The 25,480-nt window shown below is 42.7% G+C and overlaps 2 protein-coding genes across 2 annotated transcripts in view; one reads left to right on the plus strand and one right to left on the minus strand.

Annotated features, from left to right (window-relative positions):
* SCRN2 (secernin 2) overlaps positions 1–7,114 on the plus strand; it is a 22,582-nt gene extending 15,468 nt beyond the window's left edge. Inside the window, exon 8 of the mRNA XM_018565587.1 lies at positions 6,889–7,114. Coding sequence (XP_018421089.1) covers positions 6,889–7,059 — 171 coding nt within the window. The 3' untranslated portion in view covers positions 7,060–7,114. The remainder of the gene's footprint in view (positions 1–6,888) is intronic.
* A 288-nt stretch (positions 7,115–7,402) lies between these two features.
* LRRC46 (leucine rich repeat containing 46) lies at positions 7,403–25,408 on the minus strand. Its single transcript, XM_018565585.1, has 10 exons — positions 25,399–25,408; positions 25,231–25,321; positions 23,670–23,778; positions 20,774–20,820; positions 15,153–15,262; positions 14,997–15,066; positions 11,874–12,019; positions 11,570–11,581; positions 7,507–7,811; positions 7,403–7,420 (listed from the first exon to the last, which is right to left on the minus strand). Exons 1-10 carry the CDS (start codon positions 25,406–25,408, stop codon positions 7,403–7,405), a joined length of 918 nt encoding a protein of 305 aa, XP_018421087.1.
* Between the last annotated feature and the right edge of the window lie 72 nt (positions 25,409–25,480).

Below are 25,480 nucleotides of genomic sequence, written 5' to 3' on the forward strand. Positions count from 1 at the left end.
AAAAAAAAAAAAAAATCAACCAATAAACATGATAGGGTAGACTGCAAATGTTAAAAGACATACACTGATACCAGGAAAGCCCAGTACTCTGCACATGAGCACTACTGGCACCAGAGCCCAGTTTAGTACCCTATCTTTTGGTTGCCAACAGAGATCCCAGCTAAGGGAGGAGGTGCATACACCAGTAAGATTATTATAGGATGGCGCCACAAAAGAGGAGGACAAAGAGGTGGAGGCTAGGCTGAAATGGTTTGCACACAGCACATAATTCAGATAATGTTACTGCTCACTCTGTACTCTATTTCGCCTTACATTTGACAGACTGGGATGATTTTGATACACCAAAATTGATTCCTGAGGAGGCGAGTGATTCAATGAGTGATGAACAATTGCAAGGTGAAAAAGAGCCTACAGTGAGAGATGTTTTAATTGCAGTGCAAGAATGTGACTCATCGACAAAAACTCAGATGGATGCAGTTGGAGAAAAAAATTACTTTTATTAGACATAATTAAAAAAAAAAAAATCCAGGATAGAATCTTGGTTCTGGAAGTAAAAATAAGAGACATGGAGGATGTAGATAATTCTTTAAAACAAGATCTGCATCATCTTATTAAGCAAAAGGCAAAGCCTTATACTGATAAAGTTGATGATATTGGATGATATTTAAAACCGACTATGCTGCAACAACATTAGAATTGAATTAGTTTTGGTGGAAGGGGATTATATAATATACATTGAGAGATGGCTTTTCTCTGTGTTTGGGAAAGATGCATACTGTATTCCTCTGTGTTTGCAGTAGAGAAGGGTCATCATATTCTGACCAGCCCCCTCTACCTGGGGGAAAGCCAAGATCAATCCTGCCCAGGATAAATTCTTATCTTCCAGAGAGCATGGTGACTTAAGATTACAATAAAGGCTGTAGAGATATCACTCTATCCAGATTTTTCTGTAGAGCTACAAAGAAAAAGGGATACGTTTCAGGAAACTAAAAAGCAATTGCAGCTGAAAGTGTCTTATGCTACGTTACCCTGCAGGGTTAAAGTTGAACTTTACCCATATTTTCAAAATAACAACAAAGGCTCCTTTAGAAATGTTTAGTAATGACAATCTACAAACAGATGCTGATGCTTCTAGATCAGCGGTTCTCAACCTGTGGGTCGCCACCCCATTAGGGGTCAAATGACGATTTGCCAGGGGTCGCCCAGCGGCTCCCGGCCGCCCAGGAGAGAAACACTTTCTCCCGGAAAGGTTTACTCTGCTCGATCGAGCAGAGTAAACCTCTCCCTGCGATTGTCTTTTTGTTTCTGACATCGGAGCCGCAGGCTGACAATCAGCAGAGGGGGACCTGTAGTTCTCCATCAGGTACCCTTCTAGTGATTGACAGCAGCAGAGGGCAGGTGCAATAGCTAGTTTGCTATTGGCTATTGCAAAGTGTAATAGCAAATAGGAATCTAGCTATGCATTCCTATGGTGTTTTTTTTTAAAATGTATATTCTGACGACGTACATAACGCGGTTATATCCACAGAGCAGCTACCAAAAAGATTGTGCTTTCTACTCTCTACGCAGGTCATGTCAGGAGTCTGCTGTTGTTGTTCTAGGAAGGGTATTTCAGCTTCAAAAAGCAAGTAGAACAGTGGTTCTCAACCTGTGGGTCACTGTGTGATTTCTGCTGTGCTAGGTGAGAGTCCTCCTCAGCCCTCTCCTAGCGCAGCAGTGTCAGTTCTCCTGCCACGCCGTCAGATGTTGCTGCAGCAGCCGCATCATCCCTAACATTTACCATTCACCACAACTTGGCAAATGTTACCAAGGGGTCCCGGCCCTAGGAAGGTTGAGAACCACTGTTCTAGATAATTGCTGGCTTTATATTTTATGCATACCATATTTTTTATTTTCCTTCCCATTCATCTCACAGTGGCCATTTTAACCAAGGGCAGGTTACGAGATCTCCCTTTACTTCCTGGAACTCTGCCTTTCCTTGAGACCTCATGAGATTACAGATGAGATTTCCCAGCAATGCTCTGCTGATGTAACCTTCCCAGGATGCAAGGCACGATTACATTATTTGTGCCAAAGTCTACCAGAAAGTGGAAAAAAAAGAAATTTTAAGTAAAATAAAAAAACGGAGTTAGACTTACCGGTAACTCTATTTCCAGTAGTCTTCCAGGACAGCATGTGAGATGTGGAGGTACCTCCCCACAAAGAGGAAACATGCCACCACCAATTATTTTAAAAGACTGCCCTCACAGGATTCTACTCAGTATTTACGAGAACCAAAGGATGGAAATCTGCAAAAAAGCAGAAGAGAAAAAGAAACAAAAACCCCCAAAACACCCCTAATAGACTTCAAAAGGTCGGGAACCCTGCTGCCCTGGAAGACTACTGCAAATAGAGTTACCGGTAAGTCTAACTCTGGTATTTTGCCAGTCGTCTTTCAGGACAGCATGGGAGATGATAAACAAGAACTTACCCCCTAAGGAGGGACCACAGCTTGCAAAACATTTCCGGTCCAGAAAAAGGAAAAACTGAAAGAAAAGGCTCTTTGATAGAAAGGACCTGCAACTTGCTGATCCTATGGGCAGAAGTGACAGCTTACCAGCAAGGCGATTTTGAGAGTCAGAAACCTTAAGGAGGATTCCAACAAAGGTTCAAAAGGGGATCTAATAAGACCCTGCAACACTATAAATAAATTTCATTTGGGACAAGATCAAACTGGAACTGTCCTCAACCTTGCCAGGGCCTTAAAGAATCTGGAAACGAGGGGGTCTCCTGCCACGGGAACCTGCAAATAAACACTAAGAGCTGCTACTTAACCCTTGAGGGAGCTCAAGGCCAGCCCTTTATCTGCCGTCTTGCAAAAAATCTAGAACCACAGGCAAATCTGGCCTTTCTCTTAAGCCAAGAATTGAAAGTTTTCCGCACTTTGGCATAAATACTTCTAGTAACTGCCTTATGACTGCCTAGGAGAGTATTAACAACTCTAGAAAAGAGACCCTTAGACCTGAAGATCTTCTCTTCAGAAACAATGCAGTCAGTCCGAACATCCGCACATGTGGATGAAGGACCGGACCCAGCAAAATCAAGTCTGGTCTGTCAGTGAGAGTCCAGGGGGGCTGACTGGACCAGGACAAAAGAAGCGAAAACCCGGCTCTTTTGGGCTATGAGAATCAGGTCTGTTTTCTCCTGAAGGAATTTCTGAAGCACTCTGGGAAGAAGATGAACAGGAGCGAAGGCATAACAAAAGCAGAAAAGGCCATGGATTCATTAGAACGTCCAAATCGAGTACACTTGATTCAGATAAAAGAACAGACCCACCTTTGTCTTCTTTTGGGAAACAAATCTACCTCCGGTTCTCACGACTTCTCAACGAGAAGAGAAAAGACCTCTGGATTCAAACTCCATTCCTCTTGGAGGACCTGATGCCGGCATAGAAAGCCTGCCAAGATGTTACAGGTGCCCTTTTAGGTGTGAACCTAAAACGTAGAGCTTCCGGAAGAATCCTCCCTTTCACCATTACATTCAGAGAATGAATCTACCCGAGAGAAATCCAAAGCGGCCAGATCCTCAGGTTCAGAAGATTTGTAGTTGCCGACAAAGGCAGGCTAGAAGGGAAAATAAAATGATCCAAAAGTGATCTGAATGAGTGGGAGCTGGATACTAGCTTCTCTTTGACTGAAGACAAGAGGCTGCTGCACGCAGAGACTGACTCATCCTTCAGAATCCCACCAATACATGCTTGGCAAAGAGGCTTGGTGTGGGCAGGGTTAAGCTTAGTACCACAAACAGCACACTTTTTCAGAGGAACACTCTTGGACTTATCGGGGGTCTTGGCCTGCAGTAGAGAGGATCAAGATCTAAATTAGCCCGGGAGGAGGACTGATAACCCTAGTGCCACACTTACACCTACAAGCCCACCACCAAGGGGCCCCAGTTAAAGAGCAGGAAGTTGGAGCGTGCGGGAGTAGAGCTATAAGAAAAGAAGCTCCCTCACCTTAGCTGGGCTGGTTACTGAGGTGCCTGCATCCACCAGGGGCTGCGCTGCTTGTGTGGAATCCATGCTGCAACGTGTGCTTTCAGTTCAGCGTTCTCGCAGCCACTGCCTGGAGGAACAGTGAGAAAGTACCAGTCAGGGCCCTCCCCTTTCCCTGCACTGAAAGGCCTGGAACGCACAGAAATTATGTTTTCCCTCCCGGAAGTATTGTATACCGCCTTCTGGTCAGCCGCGGACAGCATCCCAGGGCTCTCAGAGCGGCACAAGCCAGCCAACAATCCGGTCAAGGCCTTCCCCAGGCACGGAAAGGGATAGGGGAGACCAGCACACCTCCTACCGGCATCAAGGAGGACTGCTGGAGGCCAGAGGACAAGGAGGTAGGAATCCAGGGCAGCAAGTGACCAAGGTATCCCCCCCATAACCTTCCTTGCGGTGACGCATCTTCTCCGGACAGAGGAAACACAAACACAAATTGAGAAGCATCCTGTGAAGGGAGCCTTTTAAAGTAATTGGTGGTGGCGTGTTTCCTGTTTGTGGGGAGGTTCCTCCACATTTCAAATGCTGTCCTGGAAGATGACTGGGGAAATATATTTGTTTAGCTAATGGATGTAAGATGATTTCATATCAGCATGCAGAGGTGTATGCTGATGTGATTTTTAGTCAAAGGGGTAAAAGTCTGCTTTAAGAATTGTTGCTATGGAAGAATTCCACTTTTTGATACACCAGCTGTTGCAGTTTTATGGATTAATAAGAAACCATTAGTTGGAATAATTTTGCATCAGGTGTTACTAGAAGACATTTTCTTTTTTTGTGAGGGACATGGAGGTAACGGACATGTATTCAGAATACTCCTGATTGGCTGTAGTCACTGTTTGGCTGACACTTTTCTGTTTGGCTCCTATAAAAGTTAACTTTTTTCAACTTAGGTGGTCCTTGTAGGACCACCCACAGAATTAATTTAATTTGTTTCAGTAGGAAACGGACTAAATTCAATCCGTGTATTGCCAGCTTAAATTTTAACTGTTACGCACTGATGAATTGGAATATCATGAAATCTCCTTTACCCAGCTCTGCCACATTTATTGAGATGGCTTCCTCTTTTAAATATTTAGGAGTGATCATTTCTAGAAATCCTACGAGATATACTGCATTAAAGATCCACTTATTGGTACATTTTGGGGCATGGTATAATTAATGCTGCCAACTTCCTTTGTTTATAGCGTGCAGATCTACTCTTGGTCCAATCTAAGTTTATTAAAAGTTTTTGGAAATACAAAAACACAATAACATGAAAAAGGAAATGGCAAATAACAAGAGAGAGATAACATGTAATAGTCAACAATACTTGAGTGAAAAGCTTAAACATACATCATTAACACCAATATAAAAGGTATGAGGTCCAAGAAACCAGACAACTTGGCCTGTAAAGATAGATAGGAGGATGCCAAAAGTTTAGGAGTACTCCGTGAGCTTGCAGATCTAATCTTACAGATGATCTGGATGCCTCAACTACAATTTGTACTTTATAATTTACCTGTGTGAAATGCAAAAAAAAACCTTTAGACTAATAGTATCTTTAGAGATTTTACATGAAGGGAAAAAACAGGATGGAAATTTTTTCTTGAACCAACAAAACATCGAGTGTGGTTTTGTTCATTTACTCCAAAATTGAACATTAAAATCAAACGAAATTTCGACCGAAATTCAGCAAGTGTCCGATGGCATTATCAGATGGTAAAGAAAGATCTTTGGAATGAAAGTTCATTTTAAAATCTACTAGGGTATGGTCAACTTAAAGTGACATTAAACCCTCAGATTTGTAACATAAAACAATTACAATACTGTAATGTGTGCCTTACTGTAATCCATGGTAGTTTCCCTTCTCTTTGCTGCTCTTCCTTTAAAATCTGTATCTCTGGGCAGAACTTCTGTTTTGCAGCAGACTGCCTTGTCTCTGAAATGGATACATGGTGTCTGTGTGTAGGTTCACAACCTGAGCCAGCACTACAGGAAGAGGCACTCAGCTGCAAAGGGAAGTTCTCCCCCAGCATGAGAAGAGATACAGATTTAACCTCTTGCCGTCCGCCCGTAGTAAAACAACGGACGGACGGCACTGCTGCATCTGCGGGTTGCCGTCTCCAGACGGCAATTTTTTTCTGCTCGCGCGCTCAATGGCGGGCACGCACGGGCAGAAAAGACCCGATAAATGCACACACCCGTTACCGGGTGTTTCACATATAGGCGATCAGCGGGTCCATAGCACGCCGATCGCCTATATGTGCTCGTTCGCGGCACACCCTAAAATAGGGTATAAAATTCATTTCAGTACAGCGCTGCATGACGGAATAAATGTCAGTTAAAGTACCGCAGCGCTGAATACTGAAAAATGGCCTGGAAGGGAAGGGGGTTTAACACCGCGGATGTCAACTGGTTAAAAGGAAGAGCAGCAAAGAGAAGGGAAACAACCATGGATTACAGTAAGGCACACATTACAGTATTGTTTTATGTTAAAAAATCTGAGGGTTTAATGTCACTTTAAGTAAAACATTGTTTCTTGCTTGAAAATTGATTGCACAAAAGTGAATTTCACCACATCCATTAAAAGTGGTGGAATGGATATCCGCAGTCAATTTAAATTTCATATTAGAACAGTCGACTTTTTCAGCATAGGGGCGCTCTAAACAAAAACCAAAAGATTTGGGTGAAATGGCTTCAGGTACCTGGTCTGGTACTGAATTTGTGAGAATATGAAAGATGTAACAAGCTCAGAAATGTTAAATTTTTAAAAAAAACAGACGGGTGGAAAAGATTAGAATGTGTAATGTGTGTTATGCTGCATGCTGTTAAAAATCCCGCTCATGGTTATGTTCTCATATAGACCGCTTTTATGTGTACAGGAGGCTCTACAAGCACTACAGACGATGCAAAGGGAAATGGAGACTGAGACTTTATTAGCCGTCAACAAGCTGCTTGATGGAACCAAGAACCCTGACTTTACACACTCAACTGACCTATTTCGTCTCAGTGTGGAAAAAGAGCTTGCATTATACAAAGAGTTAAAGGAATAACGGTTCATTAACAATGCTCTTCACATTATTGCATTAAACAAAAAAAAATTCAACCTGTTCTGGCAAGCATAATGTTTCATTTTCTTTTTTTTTACATGCCAGAATTTACTTTGGGTGATCTCTGTACAGTCTGCAGGTTTTTCTTGGTAAGGCCTACAATTTCTTGGAGGAGACAGGCTGTCTCGGATTTGGAGCACTCATAGCTGATCTACTAGGAGCTGTTGCCTTCTCTGGGGTGTGCCTTATACTTTTTATAGTCTGTCTGTCTTTCAGGGTACAAGGGGCTGTACCTCGTTTTATTTCTGCAGAATGCTTACTTATTTGTGGAAGTTTTGTTTGGGTGTTAGATAATGGCGGTGTTCTAGAAGACATTGTGATAGATCTTGAATGTGATTTTTTTTCAGTTGAAGCTCCAGCACTTGAGGCTGCTGCCTGGTTCTTACATACAGCTTTGCCAGCCCTATAGAGATCTCTGGTATTCTTTCCAAGTAACGAGGCAGCCTGACGCTCCTTGTCAGATTTATTAGTGTTATGCTTCTTGGTTTGAGAAGAGGCTTTATCCTGCGAGTCTATATTCTGATGAGAGATTCCAGGCAGTTCAGCACGGCAGACCTCATCCTGGGATGAAAGCAAGGATTGGCCGTCTCCATTCCCATTCAGTTCTCCCAGACGATCCTCGTGTTCTTTCAGTGCTCTCTCCCTCCTCTGAAGAGATCTTTGCAGCATGTCCTGTGCCACAGATGAGAGACTGTCTGAGAAGAGAAATGTCAATGAAGAACATAATTTAGTTATTTTCCTACTAAAGTTTGTACAGATTTAAAAACATTCAAAGATGATTTTTCTTAAATGATCATGTAACATACAACAAAGCTAGTGCAACATTAGCCTACTAACACAATAGATAAATATATGTAAAATGTATGTACAGACCATACACCTTTTGTAAACCCTACTGTCATTTCTTTTAAGATGGCCTCATGCCAGTAATTCTGCTGAAGGGAGTCAATATTTTAAGGACTCATTCACACCATGTGCGGTGGCATTTTCCAACACCTGCTCAATGCCATTTACTGCAAGGGCACATAAGAAACAATTGTTTTCTATGTGCCCTGTTCACAGCACCATGCTGCCTTGGGTGGTGTGCAATGCAGTAACGTGAATACAAATAAAAGAAATGTCACTTTGACATTTCAATAAATGTAAGAAAAAAGAAGGTAAACCGTGCCTTGCCTTTGCAACACTGCAAAGCACCGCCCTCTACCATTGGATCACAGCAGACACCAAACAGGCTGTTTTAGCTTGTGGCTGGTGTGAGCAAGCCTTATTTATTTCTCAGTTCATGACTTGTGAGAATGTTCAACTCTTAATTTATGTCTACTCATAATGCCAGCTGTGCAATCATTCTACCATTTTTAAAAAGTACAGAGAAAGTAGAAACATAATAGGATAATTATTATAAGATAAGAGCTAAGAATAGAAGAGTGGGAACAAAGCAGTTAGATACACAGGTTAAAAACAGAGCTACAAAATAGTGACAGCCTGAAAGAACAAAAACGAGGTAGACCCCAGAAAGCTTGTTCTGAAAACTAGGATTTTGTTTGTACTCCCTCTAAAATCCTTTTCTCGGAGTCCATTGAGGGACACAGCTTGATGATAATTAAGTAACACAGAGTTATACTGCTGCCTACATTGTTAAATCATCATCAAGCTGTGTCCCTCAATAAATGAGAGAGAAAATAGGATTTTTTGTACTCGCCAAAAAATGCTTTTTTTCAAAATCCATTGGAGGGACACAGTTTGATGATAATTAAGCAACACAGGCGGCAGTATAACCCTACATTCATCACTTATCAAGCTGTGTCCCTCAATAGGTAAGATAGAAATCACCTATAAGTAAAAATAAAAAAAGGTTTTACAGAAAGTACTCAACTTTGGCGGCGCAAGTGCAAGTATGGCTACAATCACCAGTATGTTAATACCTACTTTTGATGGATCTGGTATTACTCATTATTTTAGTATACATTTGAAAAGAAGTAAATACTTTCAGAGAGTTGCCTAGCTAAATTCCCCTGTGAGTCTCCTCCTCTTGCTTGTGTTGCTGTGTCTATCACTGTGCTGGTAATTTCTTTATTAAAAATGCCAATGCAGTTACCGGAGGGCAATGGAGAAATTGATGACAATTCATTTTTTACCTCGTGACTTTGGAGGTAGCTATGACTTTGTGCACCAGTTTCCTAGCCATCATAAACTACTGCTTTACGATACCTGTGCTGATTTTTGTTTTCAGTACAGTATCAGTTTAAAGCCCATTTCTGGGCAAACAAAAAGGTACCCTTGCAGTGGGGCTACCCCTGAATTGTGGGGCTTAAGTTTTGTGTCTAAGGGCTGGAGTTCAGCAGATTTTCTTTACCTGGTCCTTGCTCCCTCAGTGGTGAGTACTGTCCTCTTCTTGCCCTGTGCTCCGGCTGATAGAATGTCCATCAGCGTTCTCCCATCTAATACAGGTCTGTGGAACCTGATGACATGAGCTTTCCTTAAACCGCTTGAACCCAGGGGATAAGAGGCTGCAGGGACCGGTCTACGGAGCAAGAGCGGGTAAGTAAATCTCATTTACTCCAGTCCCCTAAACAAAAATGAACACTTAACCCTTATATTGCAGGAGTAGCCTCACTGCAAAGAAACTTTTTTTGTTTGCCCAGAGATGGGCTTTAACTATACGCGTTTTATCATGTATGATGTAACTGCCTTTTATGTTTCCTTTCTTTTCTTTGTATTCACATTAACTTGCAGTTCTGAGACCAGCTGAGTTCAGCACTCTGCTCAGCCAATGAAAGAAGAACTGTGGGACTTGCGCAGAAGCGAAAGCTCACAATAATACACAGTTCCTTACTGCCTTACACTGGTGATCCCACCTCCAAAATCGAGAATATGTTCACTTTACAAAATTAGGTTGAACTCGATGGACATGTGTCTTTTTTTAACCTGACTAACTATGTAGAATACAATACAGGACTTAAAGGAGAACTATGAGGCGATTTCCACTCATCCTCATAGTTAGAGCCGACCTGCGACAAAGAAGCTGTCACAGGTCGGCTCTATTGATCGGGAAGTGAGCGAACACATAACGTCACTTGCTTACTTTACGATCATCTCCCTGCAGAGAGCAGTGACTGTCAGTCACCGCTCCCTGCAGGGATTCCCCCTCCTCCAGCGCTGAGTGGAGGAACAGACGGGGAGGGGGCGGGCACAGCTGGCTCTGCCTCTAGATAGGCAGAGCCAGCTATCACTCATGCAGCTGGGTGCAACCAGACAGTGTTGTTTGGATCTGACCCTGCTGCAGCGGTCTTGGTATATCGCAGGCAATAGCCCACTATATACTGAGCTTTGGGTCCCGGGAGGAGGTTAGTATATGTCCTCCCGTGACCCCAAAGAGAGCTATGGGGAAAAACACTTACCCCATAGTTCTGTTTTAAAGTGACCCTAAACTCAGGAGTTAGTGCATTCAATGCATTCAAGTACCTTACCTACAGGTGAAACTCGAATAATTAGAATAACGTGCAAAGTTCATTTATTTCACTAATGCAACTTAAAAGGTGAAACTAATATATGAGATAGACTCATTACATGCAAAGCAAGATAATTCAAGCCGTGATTTGTCATCATTGTGATGATTATGGCTTACAGCTCATGAAAACCCCAAGAACCCCAAATCCACAACCTCAAAAAAGTAGATTATTACATGCAATCAATAAAACAAGGATTGTACATAGAACAATATCGGACCTCTGAAAAGTACAAGCATGCATATGTACTCAGTACTTGGTTTGGGCCCCTTTTGCAGCACTTACTGCAATTACTTTTGCACGATATTCTAATTATTCGAGTTTCACCTGTATTAACAAACTGTATCCTATTTGTGTATCACTTAGCTGTAGGTCCTCAAATTATCTCTGAATTGTTCTCCATGGTCCCTGTGTGTGTTGCAAAGTAGCCACCGCTCCAAGCTTGCTCTCCTGATGGACTACAATCTCACATTGGGTTTACTAATTTGTATTGAAGTTATTGTCTATCACGGGAGCAAGCTTGGAGTGGTGGCTACTTACAATACACACGGTGACCATGGGAAAGAAAAGGAGCCACCCTCCAGAAGGAAGGACAGTGTCAGCACCAATTCAAAGACGATTTGAGGATCTACAGCTGAGTTACAGTTTTGTTAATAGTTAAGGTCCTTGAATGTATTTTTAAGATTTAATTCCTGAGTTTAGTGTTACTTTAAGACAGAAAGTGGTAATTTAATGAAACCTGCACTGGGAGAAGCTGCCCTTAATTACCCGTTTCTGAAAATACTCACTGCCTGGCTTCAATGCTTTCTGAGTCACTGGCCTGGAACAAACACTCAAAGTACTGTAGGCGTAGGCAGTTAATTGGTATGACAGAAAGGCAGCTTGCATTTTCCGAAAGAAAGGTCAGCAATGAAAGCCTTTACATTTCTTTCACGTTTTTACATTACCTGGACGGAAACCTGAACAAAGTAGCAAAAAAAGATAAACATCCATATAAAGTTATTTAGTACTTCACCTTGTATCTTATACATACAATATTTCTGCATCTTACAAAAATAGATGTGGTAGAAGCCAACATGACAGTTTCTGCATTTGAACACAGTGGAAAATGCTGGGGATGGTAAAACCACTGTCCTATTCATAAATGATTCATTTATAGCCAAGAATGTTTCTTTACCATTTTTGCGAAATGTTTGTACCCTATTAAAAAAATCAATTGCTAAGATCACGTCATTGAAAAGTATGTTTTACCTGATTCTTCAGACAATAGGCTGCTGTCATCGCTGTCACTGTCTTCTTTTTCACATTCAGTGTCAGACTTCTTCTGGTCGCCTGAGACTCTCACAGTCACTCCGTCTAGTACTTGCAAGTGCGGCAGGACCTGCAGTACTTGCTGCCTGGTTAAGAAGCGGATATCTTAAAATCTTAAGGCTATTGTGTACAGTCACAGAATTTGCCAATGAGGCTGTCATAGGTGGAAGGAAGCCTAGCCCAGAAGTGGACCATTCTGTATTCTCACACCTGCAAATGGTCCCAGACAGCACAAACATACAATGCCTACCGTAGGCCCCATTCATAACTTAGCATTTTGTAGAGCGATTCTTGAAATGTGACAACACTACAGATGAAGAATCTCTGATTATTATTAGTAGGCCCGTTCACAGCTGAGCATTGGAGCACTTGCCGCCTGTCAAGTGAAGCTCGAAAAAGTACATGAGCTTCTTGGGAAATTATTTTTGGCCCAATAGACTGAAATGGGTGCGCTTGTAAAATTCTTAAAAAACGTGTGTTTATGTGCGTCTTTCAGGCACCCCCATTTCAAAGTCTATGAGGCCAAAAGAGTACGATTCTGCTCCTGTACTACAAGTCACAAGTACAAACTTGTGAAAAACGTGCATACAAAAGGGGCAAAGAAATGCCTCTGAATCGCCTGGCTATGCTCACCCTTAGGTGTGTATGAGGTCTAACTGTGTGCAGATGAATTGAAGGCATTGCCTCTCAGGGTTCTTAGGCACCAAGGGTTTTGGGTACATTTCCTTACCTCCCTTCCCACTGTAGCATTGTGGCTGTAAAGAAGCCATCATTCCACCTTTCGTCATGTAAAGCATAAGTGGGCAGTCAGTCTTGATGTTTTCCAAGCTCTTGTCTGTTCATGGGTATCTACTGCTAATATCAGGTATAGGTGGCAACCTATTATTCATTAAAAATGAGTGCCATCAAGTGTCTTGTCCCATAGTAGATTCCTAAATACTCATTACTTTTACATTTGAGATAAAAACACAGTTTACTTGTGTTCCTCCTCCCAACAAACTTCAAGTAAACAGCTTTGGGCATTGTCCATTAATATTTACATGTTCCTTGGACTGTGGTCCCACCAGTCAGATCTTATGGTTCTTAAGGGGCATCACTGTCATGGATTGTTGTGTAGGAACATACTGAGAGAGCTGTGCAATTCACTACTCTGTGCAGGCTGGAATCCTAAAACTAAAAATGGTCAAATGAACCATGAAGGTTGAAAAGACCTAAGAAAAAAAAATGCCACTCTAACACTAGCAAGGCTGGTAAAAATATCACTTTATTATATTACGAAACAAAACTAGCTTGGACTATTGCATAGCAAACCCTAACCCATAAAACCACGTCAAACCATGCCCCAAACAACAAATCCTACCATAGAACATGGAACAAATGCTGTCAAAATATATATGTGTGATAATGGAATATGAGCAAACATAATATAGATACAAGCAGGGGAGAAACAAGGACCACCTTCACTTGAAGACCCAGGTCCTAATGCATATATGCAATATACTGTATATGATGGTAAACACTAAGACTGTGAAATCCTCGACACGTTTCGCTGATGGCAGCTTCTTCGGGTGGATAATACAGCATATGTGAAACAGCATGAAATCAGTCCATCAGTCAGGATGGAAGGAAGAGGTACACCCGGCATCAGCTCCCCCTAGGGGGTCATAGGAGGGGCAAACACGATGCAGAGGGCTTCAGCGCAGGACCATAACCAAAGCTGGAGTAGAATGGAGGCAGACTTCTCCCTCTGGCCCAGGTGTACCTCTTCCTTCCATTCGACTCCATGCTGGTTCACATATGCTGTATTATATTGAAGAAGTTGCCATCAGCAAAATGCATCGAGGATTTTACAGGCTTTGTGATTACGATCATTATATGGATTTCTGCTTCTATGTATCCAATGTAGCGTTATGAAGCATTTGTTTGATATGCTGTGTATACCAGCTATGGAGTCAAGTCTTTTTAGCCTGTGTGGTTTTATCAATTTTTAAATGTAATTAATAACATATCATTGTCTTAATTTTTAAGGCTTGAATAGTGTACCTCAGAAAATGCCTAGCTAGCTGACTAATAGGACATGTGTTCTGTTTGGTAGTTACCTTTCACGAGGTGTGGCAACTAAGCCTTCCTCTGCTGAACACTACCCGTGTTATTTTTCTGTTTCTATGACTCAAAAGTATTGAAGTTAGTGGGGTCAGCATGCCAGCCCGGCAACTAGCACTTTAAGAAGAGGGTTAGCATTGGCAAACCTCTGTATTTCTCTCATAACAAGTTTAATTTAAAGAGGCCCTGTCTGGTCTATAAGGTCCTATTTACACCAGGGTGGCCTGTTGCTGTGTGCTTAACATTTAAAGCATCCTTCTGACATTATTTAAAACTAATTGACAACTGCATCTTCAGACCAAGTTCAAGCAGGTTTTGCACTCCAATAGACTCGAATGGGAATGCAATACCCATTTAAAGAGAACAAAAGTCCATCGTCAGAGGTCCTTAGGGTGGCATTCACAATGAATGGCACACCAATGCAAGCAACATGCATTACTACAGTGGCGTGGTGTGAATGAGCCCTTGAGATCTAAATCCAACAATCCCCTGCAATAGAAGATAGCCTATACTCCCCTATCTGGGGGCCGTGGAAGGGGACACAGGCATTTGACCATTACAGCAAGTGTTTAATACTAAAGAGGTTTTACAAGGGTGCAGCACTGGAATGGGGGAGAGGTAGGAGAAACAGGAGAATCTGATCTGAAATTCAGAACAGCAGGCAATTGTGATTCATTGAACTGAGAAAATACGTATTTATTTCCTATGCTCCTTGCCTCCATCTAATGGCCATAATGCAGTATTTTCTGAATATTCCATTTGACCAGAACAGAAAATAGACTAAGAATGTTCGTTTTTGGCTCTATTCACACCGAACAAATGTTCACAGAGATTCGCTGTGTGAATTGTTTATAAATACACCCCTATGTGTACACACCATACCATATTCAATTGAACACTGGTTCTGATTACAAAATGGCTCCATCCACTGCGTGCGACAGTATTTCTCTAATGTCTCACCTGTAGCCGTTTGTCTTCGTACATGGATTTCCAGACACATCTAAGATAAGGAGATTCTGGGGTAATTCTCCTGTGCAGATAAGAGACATTTTTGAGATCCAGAGGCACATAGTCATTTTAATCCTGTTGTAAAATTCAGTTTTTTTAATAGCTCACCAGGGTTCAGTTTCTGAATTAAATTATTAGATAGGTCCAAGAACTGCAGATTTCGCAAGCAGTGGAGATTTGAAATGTTCTCAATTCTGTTCCCTGAAAGACTAAGGAACCTGAAATACAAATGTGAATGTAAAGCCAACTCTGTTAGATGCTAAAAACTGAATTTGCTTAGTTATACAGCCGACTTGACGTGCAATTACCTTTCATTGGTCTATTCACATCTACCTACAGAAAGGTCAAACCTGATTGGTGGCTGTGTGTTACTGCACTTTGCAGACCACTGCTGTTTGCCCTGTCTTATTAAATAATCCTGCAAGGCTTTATTAATAAAATACTAAAAAGATGTAAAAACACTCATCAACCAATAAGAGATTAGTTTAGGGTGAGCAGATTGATGAAAGCCGATTTCTAATTGGTGTCTAAAAAAAAGATTCAGTTTCTTTCAGAGTCTCCTTTAGAATTGCCAGGCTTTAGTCAAGTCATACTCAGCAGGTCATGCTTTCAAATCTCCTATTTGAATTCCAAAAGAATTTAAAAAAGATGAATGAATAAATAAATAGAAAATCCCCATTAAAGGAGAACTATGAGGTGAGTGAAAATCACTCAGCTTCATAGTTCGAGCCGACGTGTGACAATGAAACTGTCACACGTCGGCTCAATAGATCGGGAAGTGAGCAAACACATACCGTCGCTTGCTCCCTTTTCGATCATCTCCCTGCGGAGAGCCATAACTGTCAGTCACCACTCCCCGCAGGGATTCCCCCCTCCTCCCTGCTCTGATCCTCCAGTGCTGACTGGAAGAACGGACAGGAAGGGGCAGGTACAGCTGGCTCTGCTTCTAGATAGGCAGAGCCAGCTGTCAATCATGCAGCTGGGTGGATTTCCACAGGATTGTCGGGATCCGTCCCGGCTGCGGCGGTCTCAGTATACTGCGAGCTGTAGCCCACAATATACTGAGCTTTGGGTCATGGCAGGAAGCTAGTTTATGTCCTCCCGTGATCCTAAAGAGAACTATGGGGAAAAATACTTACCCCATAGTTCTCTTTTAAAGGTTATCTATGGTCAAAAACTAAAAATAAATATGTAATTCTATATTGAATTTATATCAGTTATAGCCCACTCCCAATAACCATATTGATCTAGAAGTTTGTAAACTTACTTATTGAAGTTGCCCATAGGATGTACTTCCTCAATGCACTGACATAATTTCACTCAGCTCTGTGAATAGGCATTTCCTTGTATCACCACTCTAACTAAGCCTGCTGTCTGAACTAAAAATCAACTTCCCACAATGTAACATAACTATTGCTTGCTGCAAGCAATGCATGAAGGAATGTGTAGTCCTGCGAAATTGAGATTGCATCACATCAAGCAGCAGGGAAAGAGATGCAAAGCACACTGGAAATCCAAGAAAGTGATGGACAGACAGAAGGCAGCACTCACTACATAAAACTGATTTTTTTTCAAGTAAGCTTTGATTGCATTATCAAAAACAACTCTAGTATTTATTCCTATTACAATGCTGAGAGTAGAAGACTAGGAGTGTATATGCTGGGACTTTAGAACTAATTTAAAGGGTTATTAAACCCTCCGGTTTTTTTTGGCATATATCTACTGCTAGCAAGCAGTAGATATATGCAAAAACTTTTTAAAAACGCTTTAAAAGAGGTTAAAACTTACCTTTGTCTTCCCCGCACGCTCCCGTACGAAAACCTGAAAAATCTCTGGCGGCCGCAAAGGATCTTGGGGCGGGCGCATGCGCAGTTCAGATTTTCGGCAGGGAGATGAGGAGAGACACTGGGTAAGTCTATGGACGCGTGCACCCACATGCAGACTCCATGGGACAGGAAGAGCCAGAAAGCAGAGGAGTCAGTGCTGGATCGGAGTACCGCCACACCGCTGGAGGGACAGATAAAAACATCAGGAAAGAAGAAGAAGATCGGATTAAGAGACATCATTTAAGGTAAGTGCTGACATTAACATTGGGGGGAGGGAAGAAAATTATACTTTAATGTCACTTTATCAGAACCCAATGCCCACAGTTAACCACAGTTGGTCCAGAGGAAGAGAAAAAATAATCCTTATAAAGCCTGGTGCAATTTGCTCCAACAAGGGAAAAAAATTCCCCTTTATACCCTAACGCAATCTGAAGGCCCGATGTTGAGGCCTGAACAAAATGCAACTAAACAAACATCACAAGATAAATTAGAGCCATTTTTTAATATCTATGTCCTGTCACACCAGTCTACAAGGCATGGCATACCTTTCAAGTATATCTGAAAGACTGAACACACTGAATATACAGTATCTCTTCAAGGTAAAAACAACATCAAAGCATTTACTACCAGTGATACAATCTCAGCACTAAAAGAAAAAATAACAGTTTAGAAAAAGAGAGCAGAATATGAAACCTCAATCTCTGGCCACATACTTAGTGGAAAATAGTATTTCCTTAGATATCCAGATACCAATAAAATGTATGTAAATGCTAACCGATTCAGAATGATCCAATTACGCAATCACTAAGCATTTTGCCCCATTTATAATCAGCAAACCACTCTGGAAATACTCCTTCGTCCCACAGCACAGAGGACTACAAATTACACTTAGCATGGCCAACGCATGGGAGCTGCTGTCCATCGCGATAGTGAAGTCTGGGCCATGGGCAAGACAGCCAGTGCCAACATAGTGCTGACTAGGGAACTGCAGGCCTGCTGTGCACAGGTTTGTACTTGTAGTAGCGATGATAGACTTGCGCAGTTCACTTTACAAAGGGAACTGCAGAACGCCATATAAGAATATGGTGTTCTGCTGTTCCCTATGTAAACTGAACTGCGCATGTCTATCATCGCTACTACAAGTCAAAACCTGTGGATAGTGTTGACAGAACTCAGCAGGAAGCAGAGGCAAAAAATGAACTGGTTTGATCTTTTTAAAATTAAAATACACTTTAAAAGAGAACTATGGCAAAACCTTTTTTTTGTCTACAGTTCTATTTTGGGTCACTAGAGGACATTTACTAATGTCCACCTGAGAACCAAACTCAGCAATAGTGGGCTATTGCCCGCTCTATGCTGACAACACAGAGCCAACTAAAGCCAGGAAAGGTCCTGATTGGCAGCTGACTCTGCCTCGATAGAGCCAGAGCCAGCTGTGCTCATCCCCTCCTCTGTCTGTACCTTCAATGAGCACTAGGAGAACAAAGAGAGGGGAATCCCTGCGGGGAGCAGTGACTCACAGTCACCACTCTCTGCAGGGAGAAGCCGTGAGCTGAGTGATCAGCGGTTTGCGATTGTGCAGTTCTTGATCTATAGAGCCGACGTGTGACAGCTGCAGTGTCTCCTTTAATGAACTCAGTTTTCCATTTCTGTTTAAAAATATTCTCCTACTACAGAAATTGAATACTATATAACAAAGGAGAAGAAAAACATACTGATATATCTTGTAACAGTTTATTCAGAATCAAGAGCCCGGGACATGCTCTTCTTCTGTCCCGGGCTAATCTTCATTCTAGGCTACTATGTTAGGCTAATATGTAGTTAATATATGCTACCAATATATTAACAGTAAAAAGGTGAGAAAGGAGCAGATAGGCCCAATAAAGGACGAAAGCGGGAAGCTAGTCACAAACGACAAGGAGAGGGCCGAGGCGCTGAACGCTTTTTTCTCCTCAGTATACACTCGGGAGGGAAACGGGTTTGACACACATGATAAAACTCCCAGTTTAACTCAAAATATACCCCAGTGGTTGACGGAAACCAGAATACAACAAAGACTTAAAATGCTCAATGCAAACAAAGCAGTGGGTCCGGATAACCTGCACCCCAAGGTACTTAAGGAATTAAGCCAGGTTATAACTAGACCATTAATCCTCATTATTTCTCAAATGTAGAGGGTAAAGCAGTACGTAAAGACCACCATACACGCCTCGATTCCCCCATCAATACTAAACAGCGTGGATGGAAGAATCTTTACTGCAAGCTATTATATTTGGGTTGCCACTGCACCCGTGACTGCAGGCTCTGCCCTGTGGCAGAAGGTGCAGAGGTGAGCATTGTAGTAAGAGGGATGCAGAGGGGGAAGAAGGTAATAGTGTTGGAAGAGGGTAGCAGGCTGCCACCCTCTTCCAACACTATTAACTTCTGTAGACTTTTCAATCCCTCTTCTTATATTGTTTACCCCCCTACTTTCTTCTAAGCTGCTCACCCCTTGCAGTTTACCTCAGGGCAGGACTCCAGCTCGTTCCAATGGAGACATCATTGACTGTGGGTGGTACATGAGGGGCACCTAATCATGGGGCAGGGCGGAGCCTAAGCACAATGCAGGTGAGCAGACCCTTATTGGCCTGCCCAGTGGTCGATCCTGCCTACTTGCCATGGTAATCAGTTTAATGGACAGGCTCCTCTCCTCCTTCTCTGTATGGGGGTCCGGACACCTGGAGGGGAGCAGTCTGTCCATCAACTGGTCCCTAGAGGCAGACCATGCCGGGCTTGGCCCCCCTGCCTACTGCCCCCCAACGGCCTACTGAGGGAGCTGACACAGCAGGCTGTCCACACTGCTGTGGCAGTTGTTTAGCATTGTCAGCCTGCAACAGGAAGTGCTGTAACTGGCAAGCAACAGATTCACACAAAAATGTGTGCTTAAAAAACTGTATACAGTGAGGCATGATACCACACATACAGAAAAATATATTTAGGGTTACGTACACTTTAAAAAATGAAATGAGCAGCTCCCTGCAGAAGAGCAGTGAACACTTACCTGTCCCTGCAGAACTACGTTTCACTGCTGCTTTGTCTTGGCTTGGTGAAAGATCTACAGCACTTGGCACCCTTCTAGGTATATCACAATACTGGTCCCCAGTTGTGTGCAACGATTTTCTCCGCCAGCCCCCATATCCCTGTAGGACATTGGCAGGCAGAAGAAGCCACAGAGCACAATGAGAGACGCAGGTATCTAACACTACCTGAAGTGTCGAATGCTGAACATTCTTCAGTAAAGCTTTGATCTTCAAAGAAGTGGTGTTCCGGGGCAAGGGCAGCAGGAAAACAATAAATTGCAGGGAGCTGCTCATTAAAGGTTTTTTTAAATAGCGAAGGAGTCACTTCAAAAAAGAATTGAGTTTATAAATTCTTAGAAGGTTCCTGAGCTCTTGGATGACCTGAGAGAAGTGACATTAGCCAACAAGGCTGGGAACCACTGATGTCTCTCATATAATGCAGAAAGTGTCAGTCTAGTGTTACCAAGATACACCCAGTTTGTGATTATACTTTTGCAGGCGAATACCGTGTTGTGCATAAGACCTTGGGCTCAGAATCTGCCACTTAACAGATAGAGGTAGTAATCTGGCAGTAAATGATCAAATGACATTTGCCCCTTTTTTATTGTGTTTTGAGAAGTATAGAAGAGAAAATGAAATCCTAGTCATCTGTAAAGTACTGCATAGATGCTACCAAAGAAGGAAACAGTCAGGTGCCATCACATTTGTGGTGAACAATAGAAAGCAATGTCAACCAGCTATCAGGTTATACTAAGTAACGGGTAGATTGCTGCAAACAGATAAACATGACTATCATGCGGCTATCAGCTAGTAAGCGGATATAAAGGTTGCTGATTACACTCACTGCAGATTCTTCAGAACTTCTACATTTTCGATTTTCTTTATTTGATTCTAAGAAGAGAGAAATTGAAGGTCAAACACGTTATCTGTAAACAAATGCTGAAGTAAGACCTATTCACACTACTGCTCTGCTGTAACGCAACTCACAGTAACGTGCTGAGATACCATTTATTCTAAAAGGCACCTCAATGCATCTTCCCTTAGCACCTGCAGTGCAGTGCAATGTACAGCAACTAACTATTGTGGTTTGCTGTGCCAAAAATGCTGCATGCATAAATGTTGTTCCACTGTGGTGCATTGGACAGCCCCTTCCAACAAATGGGCTGTCCTAATGCAACACATTCCAAAAGAACTCAAGGATTTTTTTTTAATGAATCCTTGCAGGGTTAACTCCAGGAATAAAAAAGAACTCCAGGATTTTTTTTTTTTTAATTAATCAAGGCAAGGGTTAACTGCTCACTTGTATCTGGGTTAAAAAAAACAAAGATATACTCATCCAAAGCTCCAAGCCAGCTACTTCTTAGACCCGTCCTTCCAATTTCTCTCCACCTCCTCTGCAGGGGTCTCGGAAATCATCAACGTCTACAGTATACACCAGGTATAGATGTGAGGACGCTGAGGAAGATTATAATGCTGCATGGAGGGAGAGACAAGCTGGAGAGAGCGCTGTGACAGCTGGCCGGCTTGGAGCATTGGGTGAGTATATCTTTGTTATTATACACAAATGAATATCAGCGGATAGCGCTTACAACCTTTTGTGGCTGTTAGCATGTAATCGGACATTTAGTCCGGGCCGTCACTATCATATATGCCGCCTGACACAGGTTCAGCGGATGCTGCTGATAGTGCTGGGGGGGAAGGCAGCGGTTTCTGCTGATAGTGCTGGGGGGGAAGGCAGCGATTGCTGCTGATAGTGCTGGGGGGAAGGCAGCGGTTGCTGCTGATAGTACTGGAGGAGGCAGCAGGTGCTGCTAATAGTACTGGAGGGGGCAGCAGGTGCTGCTAATAGTACTGGAGGGTGCAGCATGTGCTGCTAATAGTACTGGAGGGGGTGCTTTGATCAGCAGATGTGGCGGGAAAGAAAGAAACAGCTGTGTAGAGCCGTGCTTTGAGCGTCTCTCTGACGTCACAGTTTGCCACAAACTCAGGGAGACGCCAGCCAGTCTCCCCCTCAGCTTCCTGGCCACCAATGACATTAGTGAGCTGGGCAGGGGCAGGAAGCTAGACAGAGCTCTTAGCAACCTGGGATGCTGTGGCAGCTGCCACACCTTTCTCCTCACCTTCTGTCCATGGGACAACTCTAAATTGTAGGCCTGTGACAGGCACAATGATCACCAGGTCCAATATTGAGAGTGAATCTCCCCATTGGGCACACAGAATAAAACTCTACCTTAGATTTATAACAAGAAAAATAAATGTATAAAGGCACTGATTCCGAGTCTTGATATATTTGGCATTTATTAACGTGACAAAGTCTTCTGTTTTATATTTTGCTTTCTGTTAAATGGAACATTTTAAGATGATATTTTGCTCGTGTGCATTAAAAAAGAAAAATGTGTGTTTACTAAAAATTTAGATGATAAACATTAGCTCACATACCATGCAACATAAAAAAGAATCTGACTACGACCTTTTTGTGCATAATACTTATTTTACTAGAAGCAGTTGTGATCTCTTTGCGCTCTGTTAAAGGAACCCTGTCGCTACAATAAAAAAAACAAAAACAAATCAGCACACAAACAATTCAATATTTTCTGACCGGCAGAGAATAAAGCTGGCCATACACCAGTAGAATTTCATTTGAAAAAATTTCGGAACGTTTGTTTGATTTTCTAATAGTTAAAAGAGGAGTAAAACCAAACCTTTTTGGGGCTTTACTTCTGTTTTGGGTCACAGGAGTACAATTACTAACATTATTGGGATCCGCCACGGCTGCCACAGCCTCTCTAGAGCCAGAGCCAGTTGTGCCCGCCCTCTCCCCGTTTGCCCCTCCAATGACTGATGGAGGAACAGAGATGGGAGGGGGAATCCCTGTGCTGGGCGGTACCTGACAGCCACTGCTCTCCGCAAGGGGAAGACACCAAGAGCTGAGTGATTCAGCTCTCGGTCTTAGAGCCAGGGTGCGACAGCTGCAGTAATCCACAGTAATCCAAGTAGCAAGGAGAATATAATTTACTCTACCCACACTACTCCTTTAATGGGGTCAAATTGACAATCATTTTTGACCATTGTGACAAAAAAAAAGTGAAGGAGCGGGATAGAAACTTTTTCTCGGACAAACATTTGTAAAGTCTCTGATGGCGATAGCGAAAGTTCTCATAAGATTTCTGTATGAAAATCTACGAGTGTATGGCCTGCTTTAAAGAAGAACTCTGGGGGGAAAAATGTATTAACCCTTGCAGTGGGGCTACCCCCACATTGCAAGGGTTAACTGCTCATTTTGGTCTAGGGAGGAAAGTAAAAAAAAAAAAGTATACTAACCTGATACTTGGATCTGGCTTGCTCTTAGACTGGTCCTACCGCCTCGCTCCACCTCCAGTGCAGAAGTCTAAGGTCCCGGAGTCATCACCTTCTATACACAGTGTACAGGACGTGAGGACAGCGAGGGACATATGATCGCTGCAGTGTAGGAGGAGACAGGCAGGAGAGAGTGCTGTCACAGCCAGCCGGCTCAGAGGATCGGGTGAATATATCTTTGTTATTTTCCTCCTGTATACTAAAATGAGTAGTTAATCTTTGCAATGCCCCACTTTAAGCATTAATACAATTTTGGCCCGGAGTTCTTCTTCTTTAATCTTTGCTCTCTACTGGCACAAAAGCTATCCGACATTTCTGGATGTGTCAGACAGCATATACTCCATTGCTCATTGTGGTTCCTAGCCGGCAATTAACTGGGTTACCTCTTGGAGGTACAGGCTGTGTGCACTGCTTATAGCCTCCAGATTACTCAGTTTTGTGATGCCTTCTCTGTCCAGTCTCACTATCTGTAGACGGTTTAATGCTGAAGACCTGTTAAAACATGTTAATGAGAACATTTCAATTTTCTTTTCATAAACAAGTAAAAGAGATCAACTTGATGTACATAATCTTATCACTATGTGTTTCTATTTAATTCCAGGTTGCATGTAATCCATTCAGAAGATCAGTGTGAGTCAGGAACATACTGCATTTTGGCCACTAGATGGAGCTGAGGAGCATAGGAAATTCGTATTTATTTATGCAAGGTGTTCTGTGATTGGAGGAGGTGAGGATAAACTCACACTCTCCCCTCCTCCAATCACAGAATGCCTTGAGTGATTGAAAAGAATGCAGAGCTTTTTCTCAATTAACGATATGTACACCAAGCGACTCACTATGATCATCGTAATTTAGCCAGAACTGGAGATCTCAGCGCTGGATGTTTTTTTTTTTATGTCTGCGTCCTGAGAGATTTCAATTCATGTCTTGTCATACAGACACAATAGGGCATCAAAAGAGATCTGTAAAAGTTTGGATTTCCCGTTATTTTTTGTTCATGTGACACTGTTCACAAGGAAAAATAAGAGAGGGTTAATCTGTCCAACATGAAAAAGGGCAGCAATAAAAATGTGATAGAGTTTCTATAACTGGCCTCACACAGCAGGTGCCCCTGTGGAGCATTTTTTTCCCCACAGGGATAAACAGGAGTAATCACTCAATTCCCCCGTTTGTCTGTTGGCGCTCCAGATGTGGTGAAACTACAAATCCCAACATGCCTTTGCCTCTGGGAGTCATGCCTGTGGCTGTCAGTCTTGCAATGCCTCATGGGACTTGTAGTTCTGCAACAGCTGGAGGGCCAAGGTTGCCTACTCCAGGGCTATTGAAGGCAGACAGTTGGCACCTGTGAGTGTTTCAATAATCGAGCAATGACCGCATCTGAGTGGATGCAGTCACTGTGTGACCGGCAATTTTTCACCCAGCTCTATCAAACGCTTTTTGTGGTGCCAACAGGGCCACTCATAGATCAAATTTTGACCAATTAAATAGGGATTTTGAGTCGTCTATGGCCAGCTTTAAGGCTTGTTCACACCTTTAGTGGTGACGGTGGTGTTTTTCCGCCCCGGATCAGCTGCAATGACTGCTTGATGTGTGGTGCAGAAAAATGCAGACTTGCTGCATTTTCCCGCAGAGCACTGGATGGCACTGGAGATCACTGCACCACAGCGCTGCTGTGCAAAGACCTTGAATGGAGTGTACACTGCCAATACATTTTTTGTAAAAAAAACGTACACAGTGCCTTTATTACAACGCATGCCACAACACACTTCTCCCACTCAGCGGACGGACCGTTTTAGCATGCAGCTGGTGTGAACAAGCCCTTGGAACTTGCTTGTAGTTTGATGTGTAACATATTGCCAAACATGTCTACAGCACAGGGTCACTTTCTGCTAAATGCTTTTATACATGCATCTAGAACACATTGTAAAGGCTGAAGACACTTACACGGCCTCCTGTGTAGCTCCACTCACAGAAAGGTTCACATTTCTCCTCAGTATGGCAGCCAGTATGGGTTCCAGCTCCTGACCATTCTTCTCTGCAGAAGGGAGGCAGAAGATCATTCATTGTACACACACACAGATATACACCAGTCATAGTCGGTGCCATACTCACCTTCAGCCATAGTGAATCACTCCGTGCGAGCTGTGTGTGTAATGTTTTTAATTGACTTTGACTTCTGTGCGCGTCCTCAGTT

The sequence above is a fragment of the Nanorana parkeri genome, unplaced genomic scaffold, assembly GCF_000935625.1.
Source record: "Nanorana parkeri isolate BGI_ZX_2015 unplaced genomic scaffold, ASM93562v1 scaffold864, whole genome shotgun sequence".
NCBI lineage: Eukaryota > Metazoa > Chordata > Amphibia > Anura > Dicroglossidae > Nanorana > Nanorana parkeri.